General features: G+C 45.1%; 1 protein-coding gene across 6 annotated transcripts in view; it reads right to left on the bottom strand.

Annotated features, from left to right (window-relative positions):
* Positions 1-27,521, bottom strand: part of KDM2B (lysine demethylase 2B) — a 103,364-nt gene that overhangs the window by 16,883 nt on the left and 58,960 nt on the right. For all 6 annotated transcript variants that reach the window (XM_018916747.3, XM_009092449.4, XM_030230865.2 and 3 more), the window contains one exon: positions 21,051-21,137. In XM_018916747.3, coding sequence (XP_018772292.1) covers positions 21,051-21,137 — 87 coding nt within the window. The remainder of the gene's footprint in view (positions 1-21,050; positions 21,138-27,521) is intronic.

Raw genomic sequence — 27,521 nt, 5'->3', positions numbered from 1 at the left:
CAATAGGAGGGCAGGGAAAAGACATTTAGGCACAGCTCAACACAAGATCAAGTCCTAAGTGAGGTGCCTGGCTTAGGTCAATAGGTGATCTATGCCAGTGCTCAGCTCTGGGCTAGAGGTATCTTAAGATTTGTGCTCAGGTTAAGCCAGAAGGACTTCCTCAGCTGAGTCCCAGGAGCAGCAAAAATGATTTGGTGGTTAGGTACAACAGAAAAACACTCAGCCACTGGCTCAAGCCTCCAGTCGTATCCTTAAAAAAATCTGCAGAGTATGAACTACAGCCAAGCAAAAAAGTAGGAAATAAACCACAAATGCTACAAAACCCTTCCAAGGTAGCTCCCCTCCTATCCAACACCAGCAAGTGCTCAAAAATAGAACACCAACTGATGATGTGCAAAGACTAAAAAGGGCATCCCAGGTCTAGATTTCAATGACCTTTAAGACAGAAACTACAGGAGCATGAAAAGATTTGAAATGATTAGGTTAACTGCAACATATTCACTCTGGACATCCAAATTTCGTGTTCTCATCAGAAACTCCCTGTTATACACAAGAACTTACAGCTCAAGCCAGACATCACTAAATACCATGTAATTGTATGGAGCTAATTATGCAAGAATTGGCTTGGCTCATACTGACCCCTGACAGCTTTCTCCATAAAGATGATAATAACAGGACTGCAAAGTTCATTTGGTTTAGCATTTATACAACTCTTCCATTTTCTGCACACCTCAGCACATAATCAACAGACCCCCCAGTTTCACTTTCTGTTTCTGTTGAATTCTGGGCAATCACCAAGGCAGAGGCAGCTTGGCTATAAGGAGCCATGCAGAAATTCCACCAGAGTTTTAAAAGGAAGAGATGTGCAAACATGGCACGTGGTTGTACAAAAGCTACCCCAAGTGTCCTGCTGTACAACCCTGAAGAGAAGCCACACTGCAGTGTATTTGATCTTCTTCCCAGCTGACTTAGCAAAGCTCCAGTGACTTTCTTTAAGCTGCAGAGAAGTGCTGATATTTTAACAGCCTCCATCCCAGGAATCTCAGTGCTGGAAGAGTGAAGAAGTCAGGAGCTAGACCCCTTAAGTATTCTCTCCTACAGACTATCATTACTGAGGTGGGAGAAAACACTACTTAGTCCATGAGGTTGCAGAAATTTCTGCAAAGTTTTTAATTTCACTCCTCCAGAACAGATTTTGTTCCGTGTGCAGGCTGATCCTCACTGCGCTGTGTGAACACGGACGAGCAGAGCTTCCTTCCCATCGGCAACCGCAGCAGCCGCCTGGATTGCAGATCAATGTCAGACACTCTAAAGAATAAATATTTACCTTCTAGACCAACTTTCCAGCCTCTCAAGGATAAAGTCGGCTCTGGCAGGACTGGCTTAGAGGCAACCTAGATAAGAGATAATTTTCTTCCTCAGCATGAATCACTCCTCCATTCTATTAGAGTCTCCTTCAGCTAGGAAGGGAGGCGAGACACGAACCAAAGGCTGGATAGCAGCGGGAACAAGTTAAACCAAAACATGCACAACAACCTTGGCAGCTCCCCTTGGACAACAGCACATGGAAGATTCTGTGTGAGCACCTGACTCCTTCCTACTGGGAAGCAACATGATTAAGTTTGAGGCAAACAACAGCTATGACACCGTGAGAATGCTGTTTTTAAATGCTTTCAAGGAAAAATCAAACTCTGTACTTTTCCAGCTGAAAGACAACTCCTGCTTCTGCCACAGTGCTACGAGCCAAGTCCTAATTCTGAGGACAACAGTTTAAGTGCCAGGACACTGCAAAGACACAAGTAATAAAAGGCATTGCTTGAACACAGAATTTGAGAATCCTAAAAAACCCACAAAAGCAGGAAGGTGAAAGTACAAGAACAAATCTGAAGTCACACCACACCACACAACTCAGATTTTCTTCCTGACATCACCAGACCACAGCAGAGGTGCAGACCTCCATCTCACTGTATGGAACATTCTTGCCTACTCAAACCTCTTCACTGCTCATTAGCAAATTGTACTAGCTGGCTTTGTACTAATTTACCAACCAACCAATCCTCAATCCAAGCCACGTTTTCACTCCAGGATGTCGCAGCCAGCAAGGCTGGAGAGGCCTTGCAGGAATTCCCATTCGTATCTAGTTTCAAGGGGCTCCAAAAGTGGTCGCTTAAAAACCTCCACAGAAGAAAATCTGGCCTGGGATTCAAGGGGGTAGAAGGAGCCTCCAACATGGCTTGGGGTTTATTTAGCACATGGCAGACAGCCAGATAAATTCCAGGTCGATGTTAGTGAGGAGATGCTGCAGGATTTCCAGCTCAGACTGCAGTTTTACAACATATCAGGCCTGGTAATGAGACTGGGTAAAAATCTCCTTCAAAGCTCCTGTCCCCATCTCTGTACTGCCACTTGCCAGCCTCCCAGCACAACTCCATGGATTTGTCTTGCAAATAATGAGCACATGGTAGGGGATGGCAGCACTCCTTGTGCTGGGTGGCCAGCAAACAGCAGCTCCACGGCCTGAGGCTCAGGACTGGGTGTCACACCCATTGGGGTGACACAATCTCACTCCTGTGGAGGGGACCCCACCATCTCCTTTCCCAAGGAGATGCAACTCTCCACAGCTGTCTCTGAGAACTGTCAAGGAAACAAAGATTGTACCAAACTTGAAGATTTTTCCGCTCTTAAACCTTACAAGAGAAGCCAGGGAGCAACTCAGGTGCAACACTCACAATTCTAACCCAGCCCTAGGAAATGAGCTACCTGGAAGCCTCTCCTCAGAACATGAGTTTATCCTGGTTATGGACAAACATTTGGCTGCTGGGCAGTTTCCACTGCCTACTTACAGGTACCTCAGCACACTTCCACATGTTCCAGCCCTGCCCAGCTGTCACTAAAACCACCAACCAGGGTCAGAAGGACCAGAGGCACTAAGGAATGGCCTCTGCCCTGAGCACAACCCTTTCTGCAACAGGACATAACCCTGATGTTTACAGCAGCAAATTTCTAACCTTCCCAATTACAAAGAACAACTCAAAAGACCTCGGGCAAACAAAAAATACCATGAACACCAAGCTTTGGAGAGAACACTACAAGAGCTATCAGCCATTAAATGCATCATAAAATAGGTGCTGATGTTCCCCAGCTGCTGTCCCAACACCAACTGGGATCTGCCAGAGATGTCACCAGGCAACTTCACACACAAACTCCTCCACCCTAGAGTGGAAGATCAGCTGACCCTGTGACCAAGTCCAGAAGGAGGGAGGTCCTGGTTCTCAAAGCAAGGCTGACTAAGTCTGCAGCCTAGAAACAAGCTCTTCTGCAAGTGGCCTTTACCTGAGCACAGCTCTTATTCCACCACTCAGCTTCAGTGACCTGCTCTAAACTGCTGCCAGCAGCACCAAACCATTATTTCAGACTCAACATCTCCAACAAAAACCCAGAGACGTGTGGGGCTGTTCTGAAGGGCTTCTCAGGGGGCAGGTCAGCCAGACCCTGAAACACTTCACTTCAACCAAGCACAACCTGAACAGCTCATGTAGTATCCAGTGTACATCTCTCCTAGACAACATCTTTTATGTGTGCAGTGTTCACTGCTTCAAGGTGCTGTGCCACACAAATACATCCCTTGCCTTTGCAAGACAGCACTGATTTCCTTCTGTAACACAGACAAATTCTGATTCTTCTCATTTACTGTAGTTTGACCACATCCACACAACCACAACAGCACCCAAAGATGAGAATCCAGGCCTTGCCAGGTGCCAGTCCTGAGCTTAGAGCTTTATGTGGCATTGCATCCCAATACAATTGTTTTAACAGAATTAGGATAGCCAAAACTAACAACTACTTGTTTTTTTACAAAGTCTGATAAATAAACATTAGGGGGAAAACATTCTTACAGAAGCTACATGCATTAACCCACAATTCTAACTGCTGTCACCTAAACACCACCTATAAAGGGGCTGGGTTATGGGCAGCACTGGACACTGCAACACCACAGGCACAGCAAAGACTTCTGGTCTGTTAGGTCTCCATCCTTTCCCACTGCATCAGAGGTGCATTTTTCCATCCAAACAGGCTGCAAGTTCTGGAGGACAAAACTCTGTGTGCTGCCCAGGGCAGTGAGCAGCACTGTCCCCTCCTGCTCCAGGGCCACACTCCTCTCCCAGCCTCCTTAAGCAGGGAGTTCTGGTGTTCCCACTGGAAACCCAAACTGACAATTCCCAGCAGTGGTGCAGACCAGGTAACTTCAAAAATCTGGGTGCAGGCCTTGGCTGCCTGGCAGGGTCAGCCTGTGACACTCACACTGCCAGGCACTGCACAATCACAGAACTGTTAAGGTTGGAAAGACCTCAGAGATCATCGAATGCAACCATTAACAGAGCACTGCCATGCTCACCACGTCCCCAAGTGCCACATCCACACGTATTTTTAACTCTTCCATAGACTCCACCACTTCCCTCAGGAGCCTGGGAATAATCACAACCAAATCAACAGTTCTGTATTAAACCCTCACATCTGTTTAGCAATTAAGAGAAACCCTTCTCAAAGGAAGAACTCAGAGGAAGAAGGAAGGACAGGATGATGTAACTGCAGGAATGCAGTGGGGCCAAGGAAGAAGCTAAGATTAAGAGAGCAAAAAAATCCCACTGATGCCAATAACATCCTTAAAAGCTGTATTAACTGAAGAGCACATGCCAACACCACGGACCATGTCTGACTAAAGCCTATCTACCCAAAAATCTGCACATGCAAACTCCAGGAGAGCTGTTTTCCTCTCACAGTGAGTGTTTACAGTTACATCACCCTCCTTCAGAATACACTCCTGATGGGGTGGAGGTGTCCTTCAAGTCCAAGGTCTCTCATTAAACAGCAGCATTGAAGGGAAAGGGAAGGCACTGGAACCTTTTCAATCCCAGCTATCCCAAATCAGCATTAATCCTCTCCAGATGTTTACTGCCACCATCTCCTCCACTTCATACCTACAAAATCCTCTTCTACAACCAAAGTAGCTCCTAGTGACCCTTCCAGGTGACCACACAGAACTCCACTACTGAATCAGACTCATTTCCCACAAGAAAATAGAAAGAAAATAAAAGTTTATACTTTGCAGGTTCATCTGGGTGTTAATGACACTCCAGCAGCTTTTCTGCCAACATAGCAATGTTGTTTAGGGTGTGATAAACTGGCACATCAGTGCCAATGTCAGTGCCCCTGTTTATTTTCCTCTGGTGGTGAGGAGGCAGAAGTTAGGCCTGGAGGGTGGAATAAGATATATTGGCAAAAACATGCTTTGGGAGATAAGCTTCAGCAAAAGCAGCAGCTCTTAACACAAAGACCCCAGTAAGTTCCAGATTGGGCACAACACAGCTTTTTTTACTGCTGCTTTGGGACAAATCCCCCTGCCCCAAGCAGGCACAGTTTTCTATGTTTACACACAGTCAGAAATCAAATTTCTTCACACCAGGAGCAACACAGCAACCTGGTGGGCTGGGGCAGGTGCTGCCCATGACACAGGACACAACCCACATGCTTCCAAGCCCCCAGTACTGCTGGCAACTACCACAAGTGCAGTAAAAATCCTGTGTGCTCTGTGATATAAAACTCCAGACTTTTTGCCTTCTTAGGTGAGACACAGACCAGGGAAAGAGGAATGGAAGTCAGCATAAAAAGCGACAAAACCTGTGGCTTCTACTGGAGCATTGAAATTGTGCTGTTCAACTGCACTCTTAGATGTGAAGCACCTGTTACACATAAGGGATATGGCAGTAGAAAAAGCAACATAATATTGATTGGACATGTCCTGTGTAGAAAAATAGGGTAAGCAGACATTAAAGCAGGCCTGTATGAAAATACAGCTGGAACTACATGAGGTGTTTTACCACTGGAACAGTTCTCAACAGAAAGGAAAACATTCCACAGCTCTTTGGTACATAGGTCACTGCGTTATAGTTTAGGACCAGACCAAGTTTCTTAAGAAACTCCAAAAGAAAGATTTCCCCTGTCTTGCATTAATTTTTGTTTTAAACTTCTAAGACACAAAAACACTATGAAAGCCTCAGGTTTTAGAAGAGCTGAAGAATCCCAGAACATAACCAACTTTCCAGATTCATCCAGCAAGAACCAGCACCTCCAAGCAACAATTTCACAGCTGGTACAATACAGCTGAGACCAATCTGCTCTCCCAACCATTAGCTCTTTTTAAAAAGTGTGCAGTGAGTGCACCAAGACACAAATGGAAAAGGCCTGGCAGGAGAAAAAAATTTTAAGAAAAGAAGAGGACTGGGACATTTAACTAACTAGGTCTGGGAGCACAGCAGTGAACTCAAAAGCAGCACAGGCCTGCACATTCACACAACCCTCAGAATAAGGTAAAGGCTTAATAAAGTTACTCATGCAAACCTCAGGTTCTTGGGCTGACACTGACCAGGCCAGGGTAGCACGCTGTGTCCCCCAAGGTTTCTGCGTAAGATCTGCCATCCCTGGGGAGCACCCAAGGCTCCCCACCACCCCAAACTCTTTTTCGACCCTGTTTTCTCTGCATATTTCTGAACCAAAACAAGGTAAAGTTGTTCAAAACAAGATGGGTTTTGGAAGATAGTCTCAACACCTGGACTACATAGAAACTTGTCTCTAAAAAGAAAATATCAGGCTATTTTAAAGAGCGAAACACCTCGAGTTAAGAACAAAACTATCAAGTTTATGTTTAAATTACATACACATGTTTAATACTATTCCTGGTGCATTTTTAATTGCTTAGGCAGTTCTTAGAGAGTAAAATACGCAATCTAGAACATATGTTCTGGATTATTTTTCACAGATTACTTCATAAATTCAAGAAGTTTATTCTCCTTCCCCCACAGGAAAAAAAAAAAAAAAAGCCTTCAGAGAATAAACCCTGCAAGTATTAATAAAAGTTCTCTTTTCATTCCGGCACACATCCTTCTCTTTCTTCTACATCCCTCGTCCCTGGGAATGGAAAGGAGGCTTTGGCTATAAATCAAACGAAGACAAGGTAGCCAGGCTCAGCATCAGACTCTCCCCCAAGTCCCGCAGCCCTCGCAGCTATTTGAGGAATCTTAATAGGAAAAAAAATAACAATTCTGCCGCGGACAGGGCAGCCCCCGAGAGGCAACAGCCACCCGCTCGCGGCGCGTTCGGGGCCCTGGGAGGTGCCGAACTCGCGGTGCCCGGGGCGCCCGCGGCGGGCGAGGCCGAGCGCCCCGGGCCGGCCCCGCGGAGGCTCCGCGGCCCCGCCCGGCGCGGTCCCTCGGCGGGCGGCGCTGCCCCGGGGCCGCTCCCGACCCCACATTGTTCCCGTCCCCGCGGCCGGCGCGGCGCTGCCCGGCCCGGCCTCCTCCCCTCCCTTCCCGCTGCAAACTTCGCCGCCCGCCCCGGACCTGCTCCGGCCCCAGCTCGGGCCCCGGCCCCGGCTCGGGCTCCGGCTCCGACTCGTAGTCCTCCTCGTCGGCGCTCGCAGACATGGCCATGGCTCATGGTGGGCCCAGGCGGAGCCGAGCTGACATGGCTGGAGCGGCGCTGCTGGCGGAGCCCCGCTCCCCGCACACACACACACACATGCAGGAGGAGGAGGAGGAGGAAGGGGGGCCGTGCATATTCATGCCAGGCAGCCAGGAAGGGGCTGGCCCTGCCGGCACGGCCAATCGCGGGCCGCTTCCACACCGCCGGCCTGCGGGGACAGCGGGCACCGCGCGGCCGGGGCACCGCGGCCGCCCCCCGCACACGGCGCGGCCGGGGACGGGGGGCTCGGCGGCCCGGCCGGCAATTAGTCCCCCGCCGCTAACGAGCCCCGCGATGTGCCGAGGGCCGGCGGGGGCGGGCCGAGGCTCGGGTGTGCCGAGCGGCGCTGGGCGGGGAGGATGCGCGGCCGCCCGCGGGGCGCTCGGCGCTGCTCGGGCTGCTCAGACAAAGGAGACGCGCACAGACACACACACACACACCCTGCACCGCGCTACCTGCCCGCTCCCCTCCCGCGGCGCGGGGCGGGCCGGCGGCGGGGAACCTCCATCCCTCGGCAGGAGGAAGGCACCGAGCAAACTTCCAGATTGCAAGCGACAGAACCAGCGCTGGGATGAGGCGACCCGGCTGGTGGAGCTGCTAGCATCTGGCCTCACGCTGCTCCTTGTGCAGGCACCCCCTCTTTGACTTGCTCCCAGGAACCATTTCTAGCCGTGCTCTGATCATCCTGGCCCGCTGCTGGGGTTTCACAATGAAATACCCTCCCCGCAGTGTGACATGTTACACATCGGTCAGCTGGGGACCTGTTCTGGATCCAAAGGTCCCAGGGCCAGCACCTCCACATGGACACTGCCTTTGCCCTCCAGAACTGGAGGGTCACAGGCCTGTATTTGAGTGCTGGAGATTTAAATTTCCCATTGGATTTATGGGCCTGCTTTCAGGGGAAATCCCGATTCCACTCAAGTTGTTAGGATTTTGCCTCCGGCTCCTACGCCCACAACACAGAATTAAACATGAGATTAAATATTTGCATGTGCTGAGCAACCAAGAAGCCATAAAGAAGCACATCTAATGGTCTTTGCATCAGGATTTTTGCCAAACTAGTTTCAGCTCGGTTCCCTGGTCTGAATTACCACATGGCACAACCACTTTGGCTAGTTCAGAAGAGGCAGCAACAGGCAAGAGCTGGCATGGGAGCAAGCAGCAACACAGCCCTTGTGACACCAGGATCCACACCGAGCCTGGTCCCTCAAGTTTAAGTAACAAAACACAGTCAAACTTTAAACACATATTTACAGGCAACTGCTGATAAAGCCACGTGAATCGTGTAATTATGCCCCTTTCTTATTTTCAGTACATTAAATATCCATTGAGTGCTGTACCACTGTCCTCTTGCCAACTCCAACTCAAATGATGGGTAGGTGATGGTGTTCTCCCCATCCTGCTCATCCACCATGCTGGGAGCAAAGCATTTACTCCCAGCACATGAAGGGGCTCCCAGAAGGCCATGGGATGTGCTCAGCCTGTCTCCTCAGGTTTCTCTCTTCCCCCATTGTGCTCCTACACAACCGGGAGCAGGAGCAGACGAAAGCTGAGGCACGAAAGGCATGTGCCTAAGGCCTTGGCTTTCAGAATCACAAGGTAATATCAGAATCCAATGTTTTCTGGAGGAGAGAGGAAGGGGGGGATGCATCTCATGACAGGCCTGTAATGTTTTCAAGCACGAGCAAGAACGTGGCTACAGCCGTGTTTGTGGTGCCATAACACACCTGGCCTGCAGCAGCAGCAGCAGCAGCAGGAGGACAGATGACATCCGGAAGGAAAATGCCTGGTCCCACACCTGCCCGTGGGCAGACCAAGTCTCCACTAGCCCAGTTCCCTGCAAGGCTCCCTGTAACCTGGCTCACACTTGTCTGTCCCTCCGGCCTTTTGGCTCCGTAATCCAGACGGGAGAAAAAAATAACTTGTGACATTCCCCAAGGACAATTCACCAGTCACACCACGGCGAAATGTCATTCACAGCAAATTAAATCATGACAGAGATCATCCTACTCCTCTCAATCTGCAACACATTCCAGCACTCCTGATGTTGGCATTGGCCTCTCCTGGCTGCAGCAGGTTCCTTCCCAATGGAACCCACAGCATGGCCACGCTGCCCTTGCAACAGCACCACAAGTGACAAGTGAGCTCTCATTACAGAGCCCGAGTTAGGACAGACAGCTCACACATGCCAAGATCTTGGAATGATTTCCAAACACTAGGCAAACTTTGCTGAGATGGTGTTTAAAGAAAAGGGATAGGGTACGATATAAAATAGCAAATTGGGAATCAGCAAGGGGGAAACAACACAATAAAATAATTGTTTCTGATTATAATTGCTCTCAAAAAAACTTATCCTGTGTAAGAGCAGCTAACCATTCAAAGGAATATTTAACACACAGAAGGAACTATTAAGAGAGCATTTTCCAGCTCAATTCTTTCAGCTTGTCTGCACTAGAGAACACTAAATTACAACAAATAGTGAGCAACCCTTGAGTGAACAGCATCTAGTTGCCCAGCCTAGTGGAGTTTACAACAGTTTAGAACACAAAATAAGCAGCAGTGACCCCAGTCCTGCCTGCAGTAGCAGAACTGTGTCCCTACTTCAGCTGAGTGTGATACAGTTCAGTAATAAATAACATCCTTAATTACGCTGCTGAATGAGCCATAGTGAAAACTGCATGAAAACAGACAGCACCTTCTATTTTGAACTGTTGCTTTGATTGCACCTCACCTGAAGTCATATATAAGTCTCATCAATATCATAATCTTCTCCACAGAAACCAATTATGTTGTCACAAACTGAGACAATAACCTCAAGCGAAGAATAAACAGCAGGAGCAGATGAGTGCCAAAGAACCAGATTTTATTCTCATGCAAATATCCTTAAGTAGTAAAACCAAGCTGGGGGAGGACAACTACAACCCCTGTGCTGTACTCACTCACTCCTGAGCATCTCCTGTAGCAACAGATTGCAGCTGCTGCTGCCAGCCCTGAACAGGATCTGTGTTTTCCTATTACACACTAGAGTTTATGATGCTCAATAATGAAGTGAAATAAAGTTTTTTATGTGGCACAAACACACTTTTGATTTAACCTTCCCTTGAAACTTTTTATGCACCTTTACAGGGTATTATATTTAGCTGGTATTAGAAAAAAATATTTACACAGAAACAATGAGATCTTAAGTTGGTTGATATGCAAGTCCTTGAAAAAAGATGTGATTTGAGCTGTTGCTGTTTTTGTAGGCCAGCACACACATTTTTGAAAAGGAAACCCACTGAGATGTTTAATCACAATTATTGACCTGTATCAGAATAAGAGAGTTACCTAGCAGCTTTCTAAGGTTCATTGTTTTGGTGTAAGTGTCCATTCACATGAAATACGATCTTAACTGTTGGGCCTGGGCAAATTTCATGACACTTTTCTCAAGAGTTTTAACCAATATTTCAGTTATATTCTCAACAGTAGCAGTGACAGTCTGACAGCCTAAATATCCACAATCTTACTACTTCCCATCTACTTCATCTGAACTATGACATAAGAGTTGTCATCAGATGCACTGAGTATCTGTCACAATCTTTTCAATAGAGTCTGATTGATCAACTTTAAATCAAATAAAGTAAAGCAAAATGAAATAATATTGACTGCTCCCTCCATGCAATGCTACTGCTCATACTTCCCTAACCAGTGTCCAGCACTGTTCCAAGAGAACCAAAGGCAGCAGAGGCTGTACAAACACCTCCTGGAGGACACAGCCTGGGCCACTGCAGCAGAGGAGCAGCACCCAAACAAGAGCCCAGCAAACTCTGCTGACAGAACTCCTCACTCACAAGCCTTAAAACCCAAACAACCCTCCCCAAACAACCCTCCCCAACACCCTGTCCTCTTAAAAAAGTAATAAGTAAGACTGCAGAATGGTGAACCATGGACTTCATCTATCACACAAAGCACTCTTCTCTGCAGGAAGAGCCATGACATGATTGGGACTATCCACTAGGAAATGAGGGAAATCCTGCCATGCTTCCTTCTTCCACAGAGCCTTATGGCACAAAGCATTTCCACAGCACAGTCTGTGTCTCTAAGAGCCATGTTCTGTCAGCAAATGCAAAAACTCGTGAAGGAGGTTCCTAAGAAGATAAGCAGTGACTGCCATGCTCTGGAGGAACATGCAAATAGATGTGAAAGAGTGGATTAACCGGAATAGGAAACCTGCTTTCCTGCAAGAGGCTCAGGGTGCTCTGACACACAGCACAGAACGCTGGGAGAGTCAGCTGTGTCCAACGTGTGGGCAGCAGCCTGAAAATCCAGAGACCAAACCCAAACACATGGTGAGCAAAGGAAAAGCTCAAGGGCAGTTTGCCTATGAGGGCTCATTGCTCATTGTTCTCACCTACAAACTTGACTTGGATTTGTGGGGTAACATCCAGGACTAACAACTAAACCCCACCAGGCTAAGACTCGCAGCTGCTTTGCTTTTATTGGAATGCACCCATACATTTTGTTGTATTTGTTATTTTCAAAAAGGAGAGCGTTGCTTTTCCTCTTCTATCTGGTCCACTGGTGCCTGCAGAAAGTCCTGAACTTGAAACAAGCCCTCATTTATATTCTCAGCAGACTTTAATTTCAGTGTGCTGTGGAACTAAGAGGAAGCCATCTTCTTGGGGACAGAACATACAATTCAATTTTATTCTGAAAAGTGCACAGAGGATAAATGTCCATAATTGCACGGCCTGTGCTGTGCAATGACAAACGCCTTTCCCACTGCTCTGCCAATGTGCTTGATCCAGAAACAAAACTATTCACTTTCAGATACGTACTCAAAGCTTGGATTGCTTTGATGTGGAGGTGGTGGAGAGCAAAAGGATGTTGGAAGTCTTAAACCAGGTTCAAACCTTAGCCTCTGTTGGCCAGCTCAGCCATAAACGTAGGCCAGGCTCCTGGTGATAAAATCTGAGATCTGTCAACTCATTTCATACAGACTGTCTAAGGAAAAGGTCTTAACACTACAGTAGTTTTCATCAGCACTTATACTGTCATGAAATAAAGAGAAAGCTTCTGTCTGGAAAAATGGTAGTCAAGGCGTAGTTGGGAAAAATTCATATAACTGAATATTCGTGTCTGTGGTAGAAGGATGACAATGGGGAGGAATACATAAATCTTCTTGTATGATACCTGGAGCACAACAGTTGGAAAACAGAGATGTCTGTTCATTTTTTTTCCCAATCCATTTAGATTTCTAGTCAGAGTCAAAATGGCTCTAATTTACCTGTTTGATGTATTAATCACATAAAGGCATTGGTCAGATTTCAAAGCAAGTGGCTGAGAGTTGATAAGAAGTGAAAATATTAAGTCAAAGATGGAAGATTAAGAAGGTGCTCATTCAAGTCCTTGCTATTTATAATTACTCCCTGAAGGGACACAATATTTCAAGTACAGCCTCTTGAGGTGAGAAATAATCTGTCAAGTCACCAGGCAAAGGTGTTAGAAAAATACTGAGGCAATAGGCAGTGAAGCTCTTTTGTAGAGTGGAGTGGGTTGGGAGTGACCTTCAAGACCATCTTGTTCCAGCCCCCCATGGCACATTAGGGAGGATCCACATCCACCAGCCCCTGGAAGTGCTCGGGTCTGCACCGAGTTCCTGCACAAATGAATTTGTCTGGAGGACTAATGTGTGTAAGAGACTGAAACAGTGCTCAGAGAAATAAACAGGTCAGGCAAGGAGCTGCCTTCCTGGGCAGTGCAGCCCTGGGAAAGCAGAGGCTTGACAGGAACTCCCAGTAGCTTCAACAGCTTTCACTCCTTTGCACTGCACCTCGAGAAACCTTTGGTTCTGGTGCATCAGGTTTTTTTTCCTGCCTCCAAGTGTACTTAGCAGGGGAAGGCCTTCGTTTCATAGCTACTGTGGGAAGTCCCCTAAAAAAATATCCCCCAAACATCAACTATGTGGTTTTGTGTCTTAATAGATCTGTCAGGAGCCAGAACTGGGGTATTTTTCTTGAATATATTTCAGCTCTCTCCTACCACATGGCATCTACTATCCTACAGTGTAAAAGAACACAAATTATTCAAAATTATTTAAATCACTGATTCCAATCACAATTTAAATCAGTAAAGAGAAAAACAAATTTAAATTGATTTAAATCCTTGTTTTCTTTTGTACTTGTGTTATTTTCTGGGAGAAAAGTAATTATTAGCATCTGATAACTATGAAGAAATGCCTGATTTGCAGTAGATTATGAACTTTATAATCAGGACTTTTTATCAACAAAAAGGATTCACAATACACACATATTTGTATATGCAAATCTCCTTGTAGACTACTGGCATTTAAAATTGTTGTTGACACCAAACAGAGTTCAGGCTCTGCTGTGTGGGATCATTTCAAACACCTTTAAGCTGGTGCCTGGCAAGAATGAAATGTGACAGTTTAAATCTTCTTTTTGCTCCTGCACCACTTGGAATGACTGATGGAAAACTTATTTGAATCTCAACCAGAAAAATACACCATACAACTTACCCAGAATCTCAACCAGTAAATACATCATGCAACAATTTACACAGGATTGTTTTGCTGTCTTATCTACCTTTATCTTTTTTATCCTTTCCAAGCTTTTTCTAACACCAGATAGACTCGATTTTTACTTTAATTCTTAAGTGCCTGTTTTTAATTATCAGTATGTGCTTTCTAATACATTTGTATTCCCACAGGAAGTTCCCTGAGTAGATCTCCATGGAACTGGTCTATCTTAGGGAATCTGGCAGAGTTTTCCCACTGCTGCTACATGGAATGTTGCTTTCCTGGTGGTAGCCCCGGGCAGGCTCCTGAAGCTGATGCTGGTTTGATGTTGTGCCATTTCTACGTGCTCAGATCTGTTTCAGACACCACTCTGGTTAAAACACTAATTGCTGTAACGAGTCCCTCACTTCTCCTGCTTCTCTGGGTGGAGCTGGCCCAACGATAGCTATGGCAGGAATTCTTAGTAAGCAAGCAAGTAAAAACTGGAAGCACTTATTCAAAGGTTTTCAGGAATGTTCTTTGTGCACCTCACACCTCTCTCCCTGAACTGAAAGAAAACCTGATATAAAACAATGCTCAGCACTTCTGGAAAATCACACTGGTTTCAATTTAATCAAAACATTCAATTTTACACTCTACCCCCTAATTTTTCATATAATTGAATTTATTGTGTCCACTGATTCTTGGTCCATTTCTTTACTATTTCTTAGCTTTGATCCAATGCATAATGACACACAAAATTGAATCCATAAATAAAAGAGCTCTGTTATTAAAAACTGGTAGATTTTCTTATCTTCCCAGCACTTTTAAGGTGAAACACCAAGAAGAGGGAAAAAAGTTTCCTTGCTGGAAATAAGTGGCAGGCATATGCAAGTACATAGGGAAATTTATGGGGTCCAGATCTGGAGATGGTACCTAATCCTGCTGAATTTTATTATTTAAAATACAGCTTCATTTTAAAAATCTCCCACCCTTTTCATCACAGTTGTCCACTGTTCTTCTTGTGTGCTCTTTGGTTCAGAACAATGATCTGAAATCTTACTTCCAGCCTAAATCTATTTATGGTATGTTTATATTCACTTCCTCCCATGCCAACATTGTCCATTAGCTTCAATAACTCTTTTCCTGCCCTGATGATGATACTCCCTGAAGTCCTTACACAACAATCATCTCCCCCTTCAACTCTGCTGGGCCATGCTGAACCAGGCATGTCCTGCCAGTCTCTGCTCTCCAACATCACATCTTGTATATATGTGGTTGTGGAATCCCACATTCACCCTCACCTCAAAACTACCTATAATGAAACTAGAATAGAGTAGGGAAAAAAAAAAAAAGCTGAAATGAATGGTTTTTATACCAGAAAAGACTGAACTGACTTGTGATTTTCAGCTTGGAAATAGAGGAAAAAATACTGAAACACAGTAATGGGGCATAAAAAAATCCTTGACAGCACAGAGATGAACACAGACCTCATTCAAACTTCTCAGAATGCATGACACAGAGGGCATGAAGTGTATTTATGATATTAAAGGACAGATGTGAAACAACATAAGGAAGTACTTATCTACACAGAGCTTTATTAAACTGCAGGGGACACTGGCACAGGATGCTGAGGAGATCAAAAAGATCAACAGGTTCCACAAATTATTAGGTAAATTCACAGAGAGAAAAAAATTCTACTAGGGAAAATTAAGCAGAAAAGATGAAGATATGATCTTCCATCTTAACAGGGAAGATAAGCAAAGGGAATCTCTGTATTTCTGCTTTGTTCCTAGGACTCCTTTAGCGGCAGTGACAGCAGCACCAGGAACAGGACAGTGCCACAAGGACTCTGGGCTGCTGGAACATGACTTTCCTCAGCCTCAGGAATCAGCCTTTTGCTCTGCCTCTCACAGATTAGTTCCTATGAGTTAATCCTTCTTTTTCAGATCCATGGATGTCTGTAGAATTCTCTGAAGAGATTTCTAGTAAAAATAATGACTGAACTGCTGTAGGACAGAACTCACTAATGACAGAAATCAGATGCTGCCATCCCAGAAGGCCCCTTTCAATGTGATGCCCTCCTGTGACCACCCCAACCCAAAAAAAACCAGCCTGAGAGATGCCCTCCTTTTTTATTCAATGATCACTTTTTCTTCCTGGTTCTCATGCCCTGATACAGAGCTATGAACATTATTTGCACTGCCAATTGCAGGGAAACTGGTGTTTAAAAAAACCAATAATCCAATCAAAGTTTCAGTTTGTGGCCTTTACTAATTAATAGTACTCCATTAAATAGGAATATTGCCATTTCCTTATTAGACTTCTCAGCTATCTTCTTTTAAAATCAACAGGTAAAAATTACATGGAGAAAGAGTATGAACAGGCATCAGAGAAAGAGCCACATATTGCAGCACTGTTAGCCAGCTCCTGAAAATTACAGCTCCATCTCCTGCTCACAGCCAGTCCTAAATATATTTGGACACTCACTCTCATTGCAAATGCAGTGGTTTTAGTTTTGTGCCAGGTAAGAGAGATGAGAATCCAGCTCCCAGTCTGCATTTCTAACTCTTCACAGAACAGGAGAGTCCAAACATATTTTAGTTCTTTATAGCTGCTCTTCATAGACAACTAAAGATCTTTATCACGATAAAAACAGAAGGACTGCCACAGAGTGTAATTACATGCTGCTGGAATTGACTGTTGTCTTCCAGAAATAGGAAATGGTTTGAAAAACGTGGTTTCTGCTTAAGCCATATTCTGAGTTCCTTAAATGAAATAGTATCCCTAGTTCCTGTAGAGATAAATGGGAACTCTGGTACTGCAGGGCTGAGTAACTCATGGGAATGGGTTCTGAGGCTGGGCTTGGCAGGCAGCAGCTTCCTGCTCCAGTGACCAGCTGTGAGCTGCCACAGTGGAAAATCAGGTTTAGGCTCTGTTCACACCACCCAAAAGTTCATGTCCCAGGGATGGGGTGGAAGTTAGTTGGGATGATTCCTTGCTCCTCTTTAGTTGCTGAAGAAGCCAGCACTTGAAAGCAGTGTGCCCTATGGAGCTCTTCCCTTGGAACAGCGTGGCACAGCAGGATTTGGACAAAGGGTGGACTTGATGATGCTGGAGGTTTTTGCAGCCTTAATGATCCATGACTGCAACCCCCCAGCTAACACTGAGCCCTGCACCAAGTGAGGAGAGGCCAGTGCTGCAGAGCCCCCGGCACAGGAACAGGATGGGGGCTGCACATCCACAGCTGCATCCGCGCCGGCAGCCAGGGGAAATGTCCTGCCTGAAGGAACATGAACTGTCAGCCAGCAGGACAAGCAGGTTTCACATATCCACTCAGTCCCACATCCCTGATTCCTTCAACAGGCCAAATTAGGACTGTTGTACAAATCCTAAGACCACTGGCACTGGACTGTTGTCTCTTTCTGTACAGCTAATAGAAAAAGACAAGTTCTTGCTTCTTCTGAAATAGAGTTTCCAAAGGGGGGAAAAAAAAGGTGCCTAAAGGAGAGTAATTATTGTGCTAAATAATTATCAATAAATTATAAGAAGTACAAGCAACTCAAAATAGCTCCATAAAGATGAGTAAATATGATCTGAAGAGGTGTCTATGAATCACACTCCATCTCTCTTATTACCACAAAACAATAATGGTTCCTACATTTTACTACAGAACTTTTCACTGAAGATGCAAGAGATCTTTATAACCATGAATTTCACCTCCCAGCCTCCCAGCTGGGAAGCCCCATCTCCACCAGGAAGAGCTCAGGGAGCAGGAATGTGCCATTCACCTTACACGACACAAGGTGCTGCAGCAGAGCTGGGAACAGGCACAGACCCCGGCCTCCCATTTTGTGCATTAACCACAAGATCATCAAATGTCACCCAGTTATTCCATCTACTCACAAAACCATTGCTGATCATTGCTTCTGTTTGTTTTCCCAGAGAACCACTCTCTCTGTCAGGGAGCTGCAGTGACTGGCAGCCCCAAAGGGTTTGGAAAAGGTGACCAGAGCAAGGCACCACTGCAGGGCCACCATCCCTGTACTGGTGAAATGTCCTGCCCATGACACCTCCTGCCCTCTGAAGTGGGATCTGAGGTGAATGAACATATTTCTTCCTTAAACCCCAGCATGTCACAGGCTTCAAGAGCCTTTCTGCAGCTCTGTGCACGCTGCTCATCTCACACTCACAACACGTGAAAGAAACTGACTTGGTTTTAAAGGGAAACGTTATTTGCTGCTTCGAAAATCATTCAGGTTACCAAAGGCACATTCCTTCAAAACAAGTCAATGTAACCAAGCTCGACCTTCCCCAACTTGGGTTACTTACACAGACACACTCCCTGTCCCTATTCCCTGACTTTAATCAGGGCTCTCTCCCTCTGCTCTTTGCTTTTCCCACTCCATCCCTTTTCAGTACTTGCTTCTCTCCTAATCCTGCTCTCTTGCCATTTCTAGTCTCTTCCCCTCCTTTCTTTACAGTAATTTCCATTTTCTTTGAAATGTTTTGGCATTTAATGCTGGCTTTATTCTTCCTTCTCCATCTGCTGCTCTTGTCTTTCTAAATCTCTTCTGGAGCCTTCTCTCGGGAGAAGGCAAGAGAGATGTACTCTGTTCCATGTACTGCTTCATCTTTCTGGATTTCAGTTCCCTTCTTTTCCTTCATGGCTTGGAATCAGACAATCCTCCTGTCCCTGGAAGCTGATACCAAGTAAAATGTCTCCTTGCAGCCCCACGTTAGCAGGTACTGTGCTGTACTGGATCTCCTGCTCTCTCTGAACACAAGGATCTCAGGAGAGCACTGGGAAATGGCTGCCATTTCTCCTGTAAATACCACAAGACTGCAGAAAGCAGAATTACTGGTAGATTTTACTCCCCTGCCTTGTGCTCAATATTTGTGGGATCTTCTGGCCATGGAGACTTGCTCCACCAGCTACAATCCATTTTCCAAGGGAGTTTCCCCCTCCCTAAGGGTTTTTCTTCTCTCTAAAATCTTCTATTTCATTATCAGGGCTTACAGGGAACAAAGGAGAAATAACCAAGCTTAACTACTAAAACTGCTTTTAGACAAATCTCCCCTATATTGTCTTTCCCACAGATTTGAATTTGGAACTCAAAGGCTCAGCTCTAAGATGCCTCTTCCCAGCCTGTTCACTTGGCCTCTGTTCCCAGGAAGGGAAATAGCTGCAGCATGGAAGGTGACAAGGACATTTGCCAGTTAGAAGCACCACAACAAATTTCTCTTGGGAAATGTGCAGCCCTATCTGCAAGTGTACCTTTGAACTAAAAGACAAGACATAACAGAAACTGAACACAGATTAAGCAAAGCAAATATTAAGAGAATGGTGAAAGCATTTTTTCTGCTATCAATTTTTGTTTATTTCCAAACTTCAACCTAAAGTCTGACTTCCTGTGAAAGTTTTCCTTGTATTTGTTATTAACTGATATTGTCATACCAGTGGGAATGATACCTCCTGAATGTTTTTGCTTTCAGAAAGGCAGAAGGAAAATAAACACCTGGGGAAAAAAAAAATCCCTTGCAGCCAGCAAGATGGATTTTGCAAAAAAAGGGTAAGATTTAAGTCCCCAAAATTACAAATCCTTTACAGTTGCAGTTACATTGCCAATACACAGAAATAAAATAGAAGAAATGAAGCATTTATCAAGGTTCCAAAAGAAAGTGAACAAGAACATTAACAAATGCCAAAGCTTATAAAAGCCTCAAAGCACTCAGATCCTCCCTTTTCTCACAAGCTCAAAAGGGAGTCAGTTGTTCCTCAGTTTTATCTTACGTGTTTCCCACACCACCTTTTCTCTGGTCACAGAGATTTTGCTTTATCCAATACCTAAAATATACTTGACCATGGAACGAGCAGCAGCCATAAAACCAGAGGAGTGGAGAATCCCACACCTGTTTCTCAAGGTTTTCCACTGTTGTTTCTAAACCAATGTTTTAAACACAGAGCATAATCCCATGGATTTATAACAAGCTAAAAGGGAAATATGTATTTAACAAGACCCAACTCCTCTGAAATGTGCTGAGCTAAAACCCAAAAAGGGATCAAGAAGGAACAAGATGTGCTCATCCTGCCCCGCTCTCCTCTGGCAGTTCCATGTTTATGGTCTCCTACTTCCCACCTGCAAACAGCAAATTCTCATGGCTACACGTGCCATACCAAGCTCACCAGCACAAAAAGTGAGAAGGGAGTGAATTCTCTTCCCTGGTAATTACTGGAAAGGTATCTACAGGGACAATGACAGATTTTCAGATTGAAGCCTGATTTAAGCTGACCGACCCCTTCAGCATTTCTAAAGAAATAATGGATTATAAAACTAATTCAGTGAAAAATGAAAGTAAAAATAGAAGCGATGAGACATCTTCTAAATAAGCAAAGCTGCTTTTACAGCGTGCTGAATAACTGCAGTGTGGTAAACATGCCACTGTTATAAATAACAACCAGCCTTTTGACATTGTTCTCTCAGTAATTATTTCAAATTCTCTATCAGCCTTAACCAAGCAAACCTCATGGTTCTCCTGCAAAGTGAAAAGAATTACTCCCATGTATAGGAGGAAAAATTAGGCTATAAGGACAGAAAACAGTGCTTCAAAGCTACAGTGGCACATGGACAGAACACTCAGGAAGTCTCACACTGTAAGAGTAAAACCATCTTCTCGTTCAGATGAGAGTGTTCCCTAAGTGACTGATTTGTAGCATTTACACATCATTTAATTTTACACAAAATGCATCAAAATTTTTAGATTTAACCATAATTAGTAAACGATCAAGACATATCAAAGTTTTATACTGGTAAGTAAGGCTCAAATTCTTTTTAAATGGAAACTCTGATTTCTCCCTGCTAAGGCACTTTCTTGTTTTGCTTCAAGTCTTAATCATAAAACCATTAAAAGAAACATTTTGTGTTAAAAATGCTAGCAGCTGCCAACAGATAATACACAGCACTTTGTCAGATTATAGATAAATAAACACCAGACCAGGCACAACAATGGTTAGTAAGTAATTGTGTCTCATTACCTTTGTGGTCTTCTTGGGCCAGCTGACCACAGGGACACCCGAAATGGCAAGATTTTGGTCATCATCAGCATGCTCCTTTAGTATGTTCTGTTGTAAATTAAAAGGTCTTTATTAACCAGAGAAACATTTCTCCAACTCAAGAGTACAGAGACCTCTGCTCTCATGGCAGAGGACAAGATCTTTGCAAGTTATTTTTGCTTCCAAACTTCCAATTCCCACTGAAACTCTAGCACCTGTCATTAACATCCAAATATGAAACTTCTTGCAAAATAGGCAGCAAAATCAGCCATCAATCACCTCAAATGTTACAGAATTCTTTAATATTGATGCATCCAAGACCGGTGTCTTACCACTATCCCCTCTCTCCCTCAAATCCAGGTCATTAAATTCCAACTGACCCCAGCTCTGACCCCTTCTCTCCAAATCAAGGCTACAGAAGGCCTGAGAAGCAGTGAGGCTCTGCCCCTGTTATTTCAGCCATCACAGGGCAGCAGGTGTGTAGCGTGGAGCAATCCTCAGATGCCTGATCATTCAGGTAAGCCAAGAATAAAAATGTACTCTGGAGCCTTTCATCTTTTTGCACATGGCAATCCAAGAGCACCATCATTCCCACTGCCCTTCCTTCCCCCATGATGGGCAGCACAGAGCTGCTGGAATCCAGTTCCCTTGATGTGACCAGCTGAGGCATTCAGCTCACCAGGAAAGGATGTGACTATGGACAGCATTAAGGGAAAAAGATTGGTCTCCCCTCCCTTCCACCCCCACCAAACCCTTTTCTTTAATGCACTGTTCTAGAAATTTCGTGAGTGGGTTGCACAGGCTGACACAGCTTCCACCACTGTGAATCACTCCCATGACCAGTAACTCAACACAGAGGTGGTAAAACACTCCGTGCTGCAGCTGGGAACAGTCCACACTCGCCTCCCGTGACTCCCTACATGCTCACTAATTTAGCTACAGAGCTCTTCATTTTGGAGTTCAGGTGGCTGAAAAGGAAGAAATGAAAACAAAAAAAAGGAGTCAGAAGGAGGATTCTGCTGTACTGCTGAAAACTGAAGGCCAAATCAGCACCAAGAGGTTAAAGACCAAAAAAAAAAGCTCCAGCAGAACAAATGAGAAGTGCAGGTTGGAAATTACTTCAACAGAATATTTAGGAGATGACCCCAGACAATGAAGTTCAGCGGTGCTGTTCCCAAGTATACGAAAAAAGCTCAATTAGCCAACAACAGGCAGCAGGCTCTGTCAGTCCCCAGTGCAGCACTCTAGTAATTAGTAATTTCACACACTATACAAAAAGAGCTTAAAATACAGTAATTGTTTTAATAGGGAGTGCACTTGGAATTCATCTGTAATCATCCAACTAAAGCCCGGAGTGTGATGGCATGTTCCAGTCCCCAGGAGCCCGAGTTTGGATGAGTGTCCCTGGGGCTCACTCTTCCCTGGAGCTCAGACAACCTGTCACACTCAGCCCAATTCCCCAGCCTGTGCTTAAATGAGAGCTGTGTTACCAGCAGACAGCAGAGCCCCAGCACAGAGCTGCTCCTGCAGACAGCAGCACCCAGCAAGGCTGCTGGTGATGCTGGTTAGGCTGAAAGCAGCACCAGGGACCAAAAGAAGTGATACCAGAACAAGCCCAGTTTCATCAGCCTGGTGCTATGGCTGCACTCAGGGGTTTGCAAAGCTGAGGAGTAAAACCCAGCTTGCCCCAACCTGGTTGTGATGCAGAGTCTGTATTGTACCTGCTCTTCCAGTGCAACACCCAACAACTTTTAATCACTGGCAAATTAACTCTCGGCCAAGCTGAGGTGAAGTGAGAACCTCTTTTCTCATGTCCTTTTTATTTGGAGAGAGATCACTGCATTAACTGAGCTGTGACCACATTCTGAAAGTTCAATCCTAAAACTGAGAGCTCTTTTGTATTCTCATTGCAAAGCCAAAATTCTTCAGAACAAGGAGGCAGCTTGAGAGCCATAAACAAAGGACAAATTAATCCCTTTTTTGCTTTGCTACTCTTAGGTTTGAAAGCCTGTAAGACAGAAAATCTTAACATTTCCACTAACGACTGTCAGAGACTCGGAGTTCAATGGAAAGCACAGTATATTCCAAGAACTTGGCAAGGTAATGAAGGTTTCTTGTTATCATATGTATCACGTGAAAATATTATCCAAGGAGAAATGCAAAACGATGGCAGCTTCTCATCTGAGGCAGCTGAAAACAAGGGCTGTCTGCACAGAGCACAGCACAGCCACACTTGCACTGACTGCAGCGTCAAGTGGCAGCTCACAACAGGCTGGGGGAGGCAGGGTTTTGTTCACCTGCTCAAAAACAAGAATAAAGAAGATAAAGAAAAGCCATGGGGCTCCAGTTAGAGGAACAACATGATGCTCTTCCAGCACAAGGTGGCTCGATTCATTACACTTGAGGGCTGTGGTGACAACAGCAGGTATGAAGGGAAGAAGCTGATTAACTGTATAAGAATTCAGCTTAGCCATTAATTTCAAAAGCACAGCAAGGAATGACTCCCCTGAAATGCATTCAGTAGAGGGAGGTTTTTTTCTGTCATCAGAATGGGAAGGGGGTAAGATTTCTTGGCAAGAAAAAGTAAGAACATATTTCAGTAGATATCATCTGTCTTGCACAAGAATCTTCTCCTGCTGCCAAGGAGTTGCAGATATTTGACAACCTCTGTTCTCCAAACCGAGTTTCTTCTGCTCTGGACTTCCACAGGCCCTTCTGAAGAACAGCAGTGCTTTTGCTCTGAAGTGGGCAAGGTCTGGGGCATTAGTAAGAGGCAGATCTCCCAATCCTGTTCCCCAGCAGCAGCAGAGGAATTACCATCCTCTGCTACCACACAGAAATGTAATGTGCAGAAATCAGAGGCTGCACACAGGTGGGAATCCCTGGCAGTGGGTTTCATGTGTGTGGGCTGCAGTGGCACAATCCAAGGCATGCTCAGCTTTACCTGTCCTGTGACGTGGAGTGCAAACTCCACCAAGGAGGACAATGGTGACCTCTTCTTCATGCATAAGCCCACCCCAGCACTGCTGCAACCACCAGGGATTTAATTCCCTGTTTGGGCTGAGGGAAGAACTGACCTGCTCTCCAATTGAGGCCTGCTCCACTCTACAAATAAGCCTCCCTTGTGCTGCTGCACTCCATCGATCACGGTGATAAATGGGTGCTCAATCTGCAGAGGCAGCAGTTGGCACTTCTGGATTGCTGTGTCCCCACCAGACAGGCACACTTAGTTTGGAGCTCAGATGATGTGTAAGGAATTTACACAGGCTTAGTTTAGTTTTCAGTCTCCCTTCTGGTAAGGAAAATAAATTACTTTACTTCAGAAAGTCTCACCTGCTTGACATTAAATAGCTGTAAATAGCTGTAGTTGTGTTTACCACTAAGAGCAGTAATCCAGTCACCCATCCTTGACTGTGCTCTGCTCAGCTGGCAAAGCATGGATTCTTTGTGAGCTACCCCGATTAGTTCTGTGAAACTTCACATCACTGAATAGAATGGTTTCCTTTCTTCAGTTTAACTCTCCATATCCTGTTTTCTGAAAACATTAATTATCTTCCTAAAGCACAAAGACAGACTTGAATGTCATACAAAAAAAGTTCCTGAGTGTATTTCATTAAGAAATAAAAGTGCTAGAATAAACACTGATTTATTTGCTTCAGGAAGAAACTTGTTTAAGACTTTCCCAGCAGAGCAAGAGCTTTCAGACTTTGTCAGAGCATGTTCTTGCTATGCATTTGTTAAAAATAACTCTCAAATGGGTGCACTAAAAGGGTACTTCTAATAAGAAGCATTATTAATACATCACATGCCTGAAAGTTGGGTTGCCCATGAAATAAACCTTGTTAATACAGCCAAGTACAGCCACAGCACGGGTCATTTGCACAGCTCCTGCAGGACTCCTGCCTCCACTCAGTCACACAGCTGACTGCTGCTCTGGGTATTCATCAGGGTGAGGTAAAGGGGCCAGGGCCCTCCTCACTCCACTGCTGATGCTATCAGCAAACCCCCCATTATTATCTGTACAGATAGGAAAACTAGGAGCAAAGTGAGAGAGAGCATGATTCAGTGGTCAAGGAGATAAATACCATTCTGGAAAATGGACTGCAGTTCTTCCTCTGCCATTATGTCTTTATGTGGTACAGGGCAAATCTTTTAAGTCAAGTTTCCACAGGGTGTCATGAGTTGTGGGCTCCTGCCTCATGCCTGCCTTGGGATCTGCATGTTGAAGATCAGAACTCCTGCTCTGCAGAAATGTTAAGGCACTACAGTTTCAATATAATTAAAATCATCTTTTGCACATATCATTGTTAAATACACTAACTGTCTTGTGGCATGTCAAGCCAGTACCCAAAATTCCTTTTATCTTAATGTCTTTGCACCCCAGTTCCCTGTGATAACAACAGCTCATCCATTATGTGTGGAGCAGAGGGTGGGGATCCCTGGGGACCCCAAGGGAACATTGATTCACCCTGTCCAGCTACAGGGCTGAACATCAGAACCTGATGGAACAGCAAGGGTGGAACAGCTGCATCCTCACACCAAGGAAGCCTGGATCCTGCAAGGACCATTATGCTGGAGCATGCTCAGAGGACTAAAATCTGTCACTTGGCAACTCCTCCCTCAGCACGCCCCATCCTTTGAAGGTTAAAGCTCTAAACACACTCACACACTTGGGTTTGATTTTTTTTTTTTTTTTTGAAGTGAATAAACTGAATAAAACAAACCTCATGCTCTGAGGAGATGGGATGGTTTGGCTCCACTGCACTGCTCTCTGCACATCAACGAGCACAGTGGCAGGAAGGAGGGATGGCTGCTGCACCCAGGGTCCCAGAAGTAGATGGGAATGGGTCACACTTTGTCACTGGCTGCCTGTGACAATCTGATGATGAGCAAAGAGAAGGCCTGTGCTGGGAATCCTGGACTCTCCCCTGACATGGGGGGCAATGTACTCAACTGCCCCTGACTGCCCCCATTCCTTCAGAGGACCTGGGAAGGGGATTGTGCAACCACAGGGAGTTATGGAGGAAGCTGGCTGCATGGGCTTTCATTAATTTACTCTGCCATACTGACTCCCACTCTCTGAAGACTGAGGGTTGGTTTATATGTGGGTCAATACTGTAAAAAAGATGGGTGAGAAAGTTCTTTAGCAGTTCTTTAGACACTATTCAAGAAGATGTTTGAGTTTACATGGTTTTACAAACATCTCACTCTGGCTAATCAGTCACAGACTGGCCAAACATCCAGAGGTGATTCCAGGGGAAACAATCCTGCAGCGTGTCTGATGTTTAGATGTGGTCATGGGCTCTTTAACCAGCAGGGAACCATCAGTATCCAGATGCTGGGCTACATCCTGATGGTTACAGCATGTGCTGGCAAGGACAGAAAGTTTAGAAGCAGGCAGTTATCAAAGGAGGTGGAACATCAAGCTGTACACCATAACTGGCAGGTGCTCACTTAGTACCAGTTATAGCACAGTATCACCAAAAAGGTGATATTGGCCTTTTGTTAACAGTCCATTTGTAGTTCTCCATCTCTGTAGTCAGTGAATCCACTGCTCTGGAGAGGAATAGGAAAACAGATACTCCCACACAGTGCTTTAAGCCAGATTCACATATGGTACCTTGCTGTGCTCTAGGGAGATGTCTCACAGCACTCTGGAGTCTGGCATCCAGAGAGGGAGCAGGATCCCACTCGCAACATCTGCACCAGCCATTATATGCTGCACCCTTTTCTGGATTTTTGAGTGAAAATTATCCTGGGCATCAAGCTTGAGAAGTAACATGACCATTCTTTCTGCTTCACCACAAATTCAACTTCTGGTCTTCATTTTGATTTCTGATTAAAAGATGACTGATCCCAGAGCAAGCTCGTGACTCTACATCTGCAGCTTTGAGCAGGTGTGTCCACTTTCATGTACAAAGTGGCTGATTTTGCAAGAAGAGAATTTCTGAGCTCTTGTGGTTTACCAGAACGAGAGCAGTGTGTCACACTTCCAAGCTCCAAGATCAGGGAATATGGTTCCACTGCACACTGCACATGTTCAGCCTTCTCTAATGGCTTTGAAGCCTTTCTAAGCAGCTGTTACACCACTTGCACTAAAATAGTACAGGCTCCCTCCCCATTTACCACATAAACACGTATTTTCCCCCTCAGATTGTGCCTTACAGAGCTCTTGTGCATAGAAAATATGTAACTGAAGATCCACACTGTTCATAGACTGAAAATCCACAGAGAAGTTGTGTCACTAGTGAGTACTCACTCCTCACACCAACTCCAAAACCAATATATTGTACCAGTGGAGAATAATTACCAACCTATAGAGGGCAATGGAGGAAAGGAAAATGAAAAAGGTGAAAGGAAAAAAAAAGCAGCTGGAAGTGTTAGACAATCTATCTTCTGAGCTGCAATCAAGTATTTACATTTTGTATGTGTCAGCTAATGAGGTGTACACCA

This window comes from Serinus canaria, chromosome 15, assembly GCF_022539315.1.
Source record: "Serinus canaria isolate serCan28SL12 chromosome 15, serCan2020, whole genome shotgun sequence".
Lineage (NCBI taxonomy): Eukaryota > Metazoa > Chordata > Aves > Passeriformes > Fringillidae > Serinus > Serinus canaria.
This window is presented reverse-complemented; position numbering and strand designations above follow the sequence as displayed.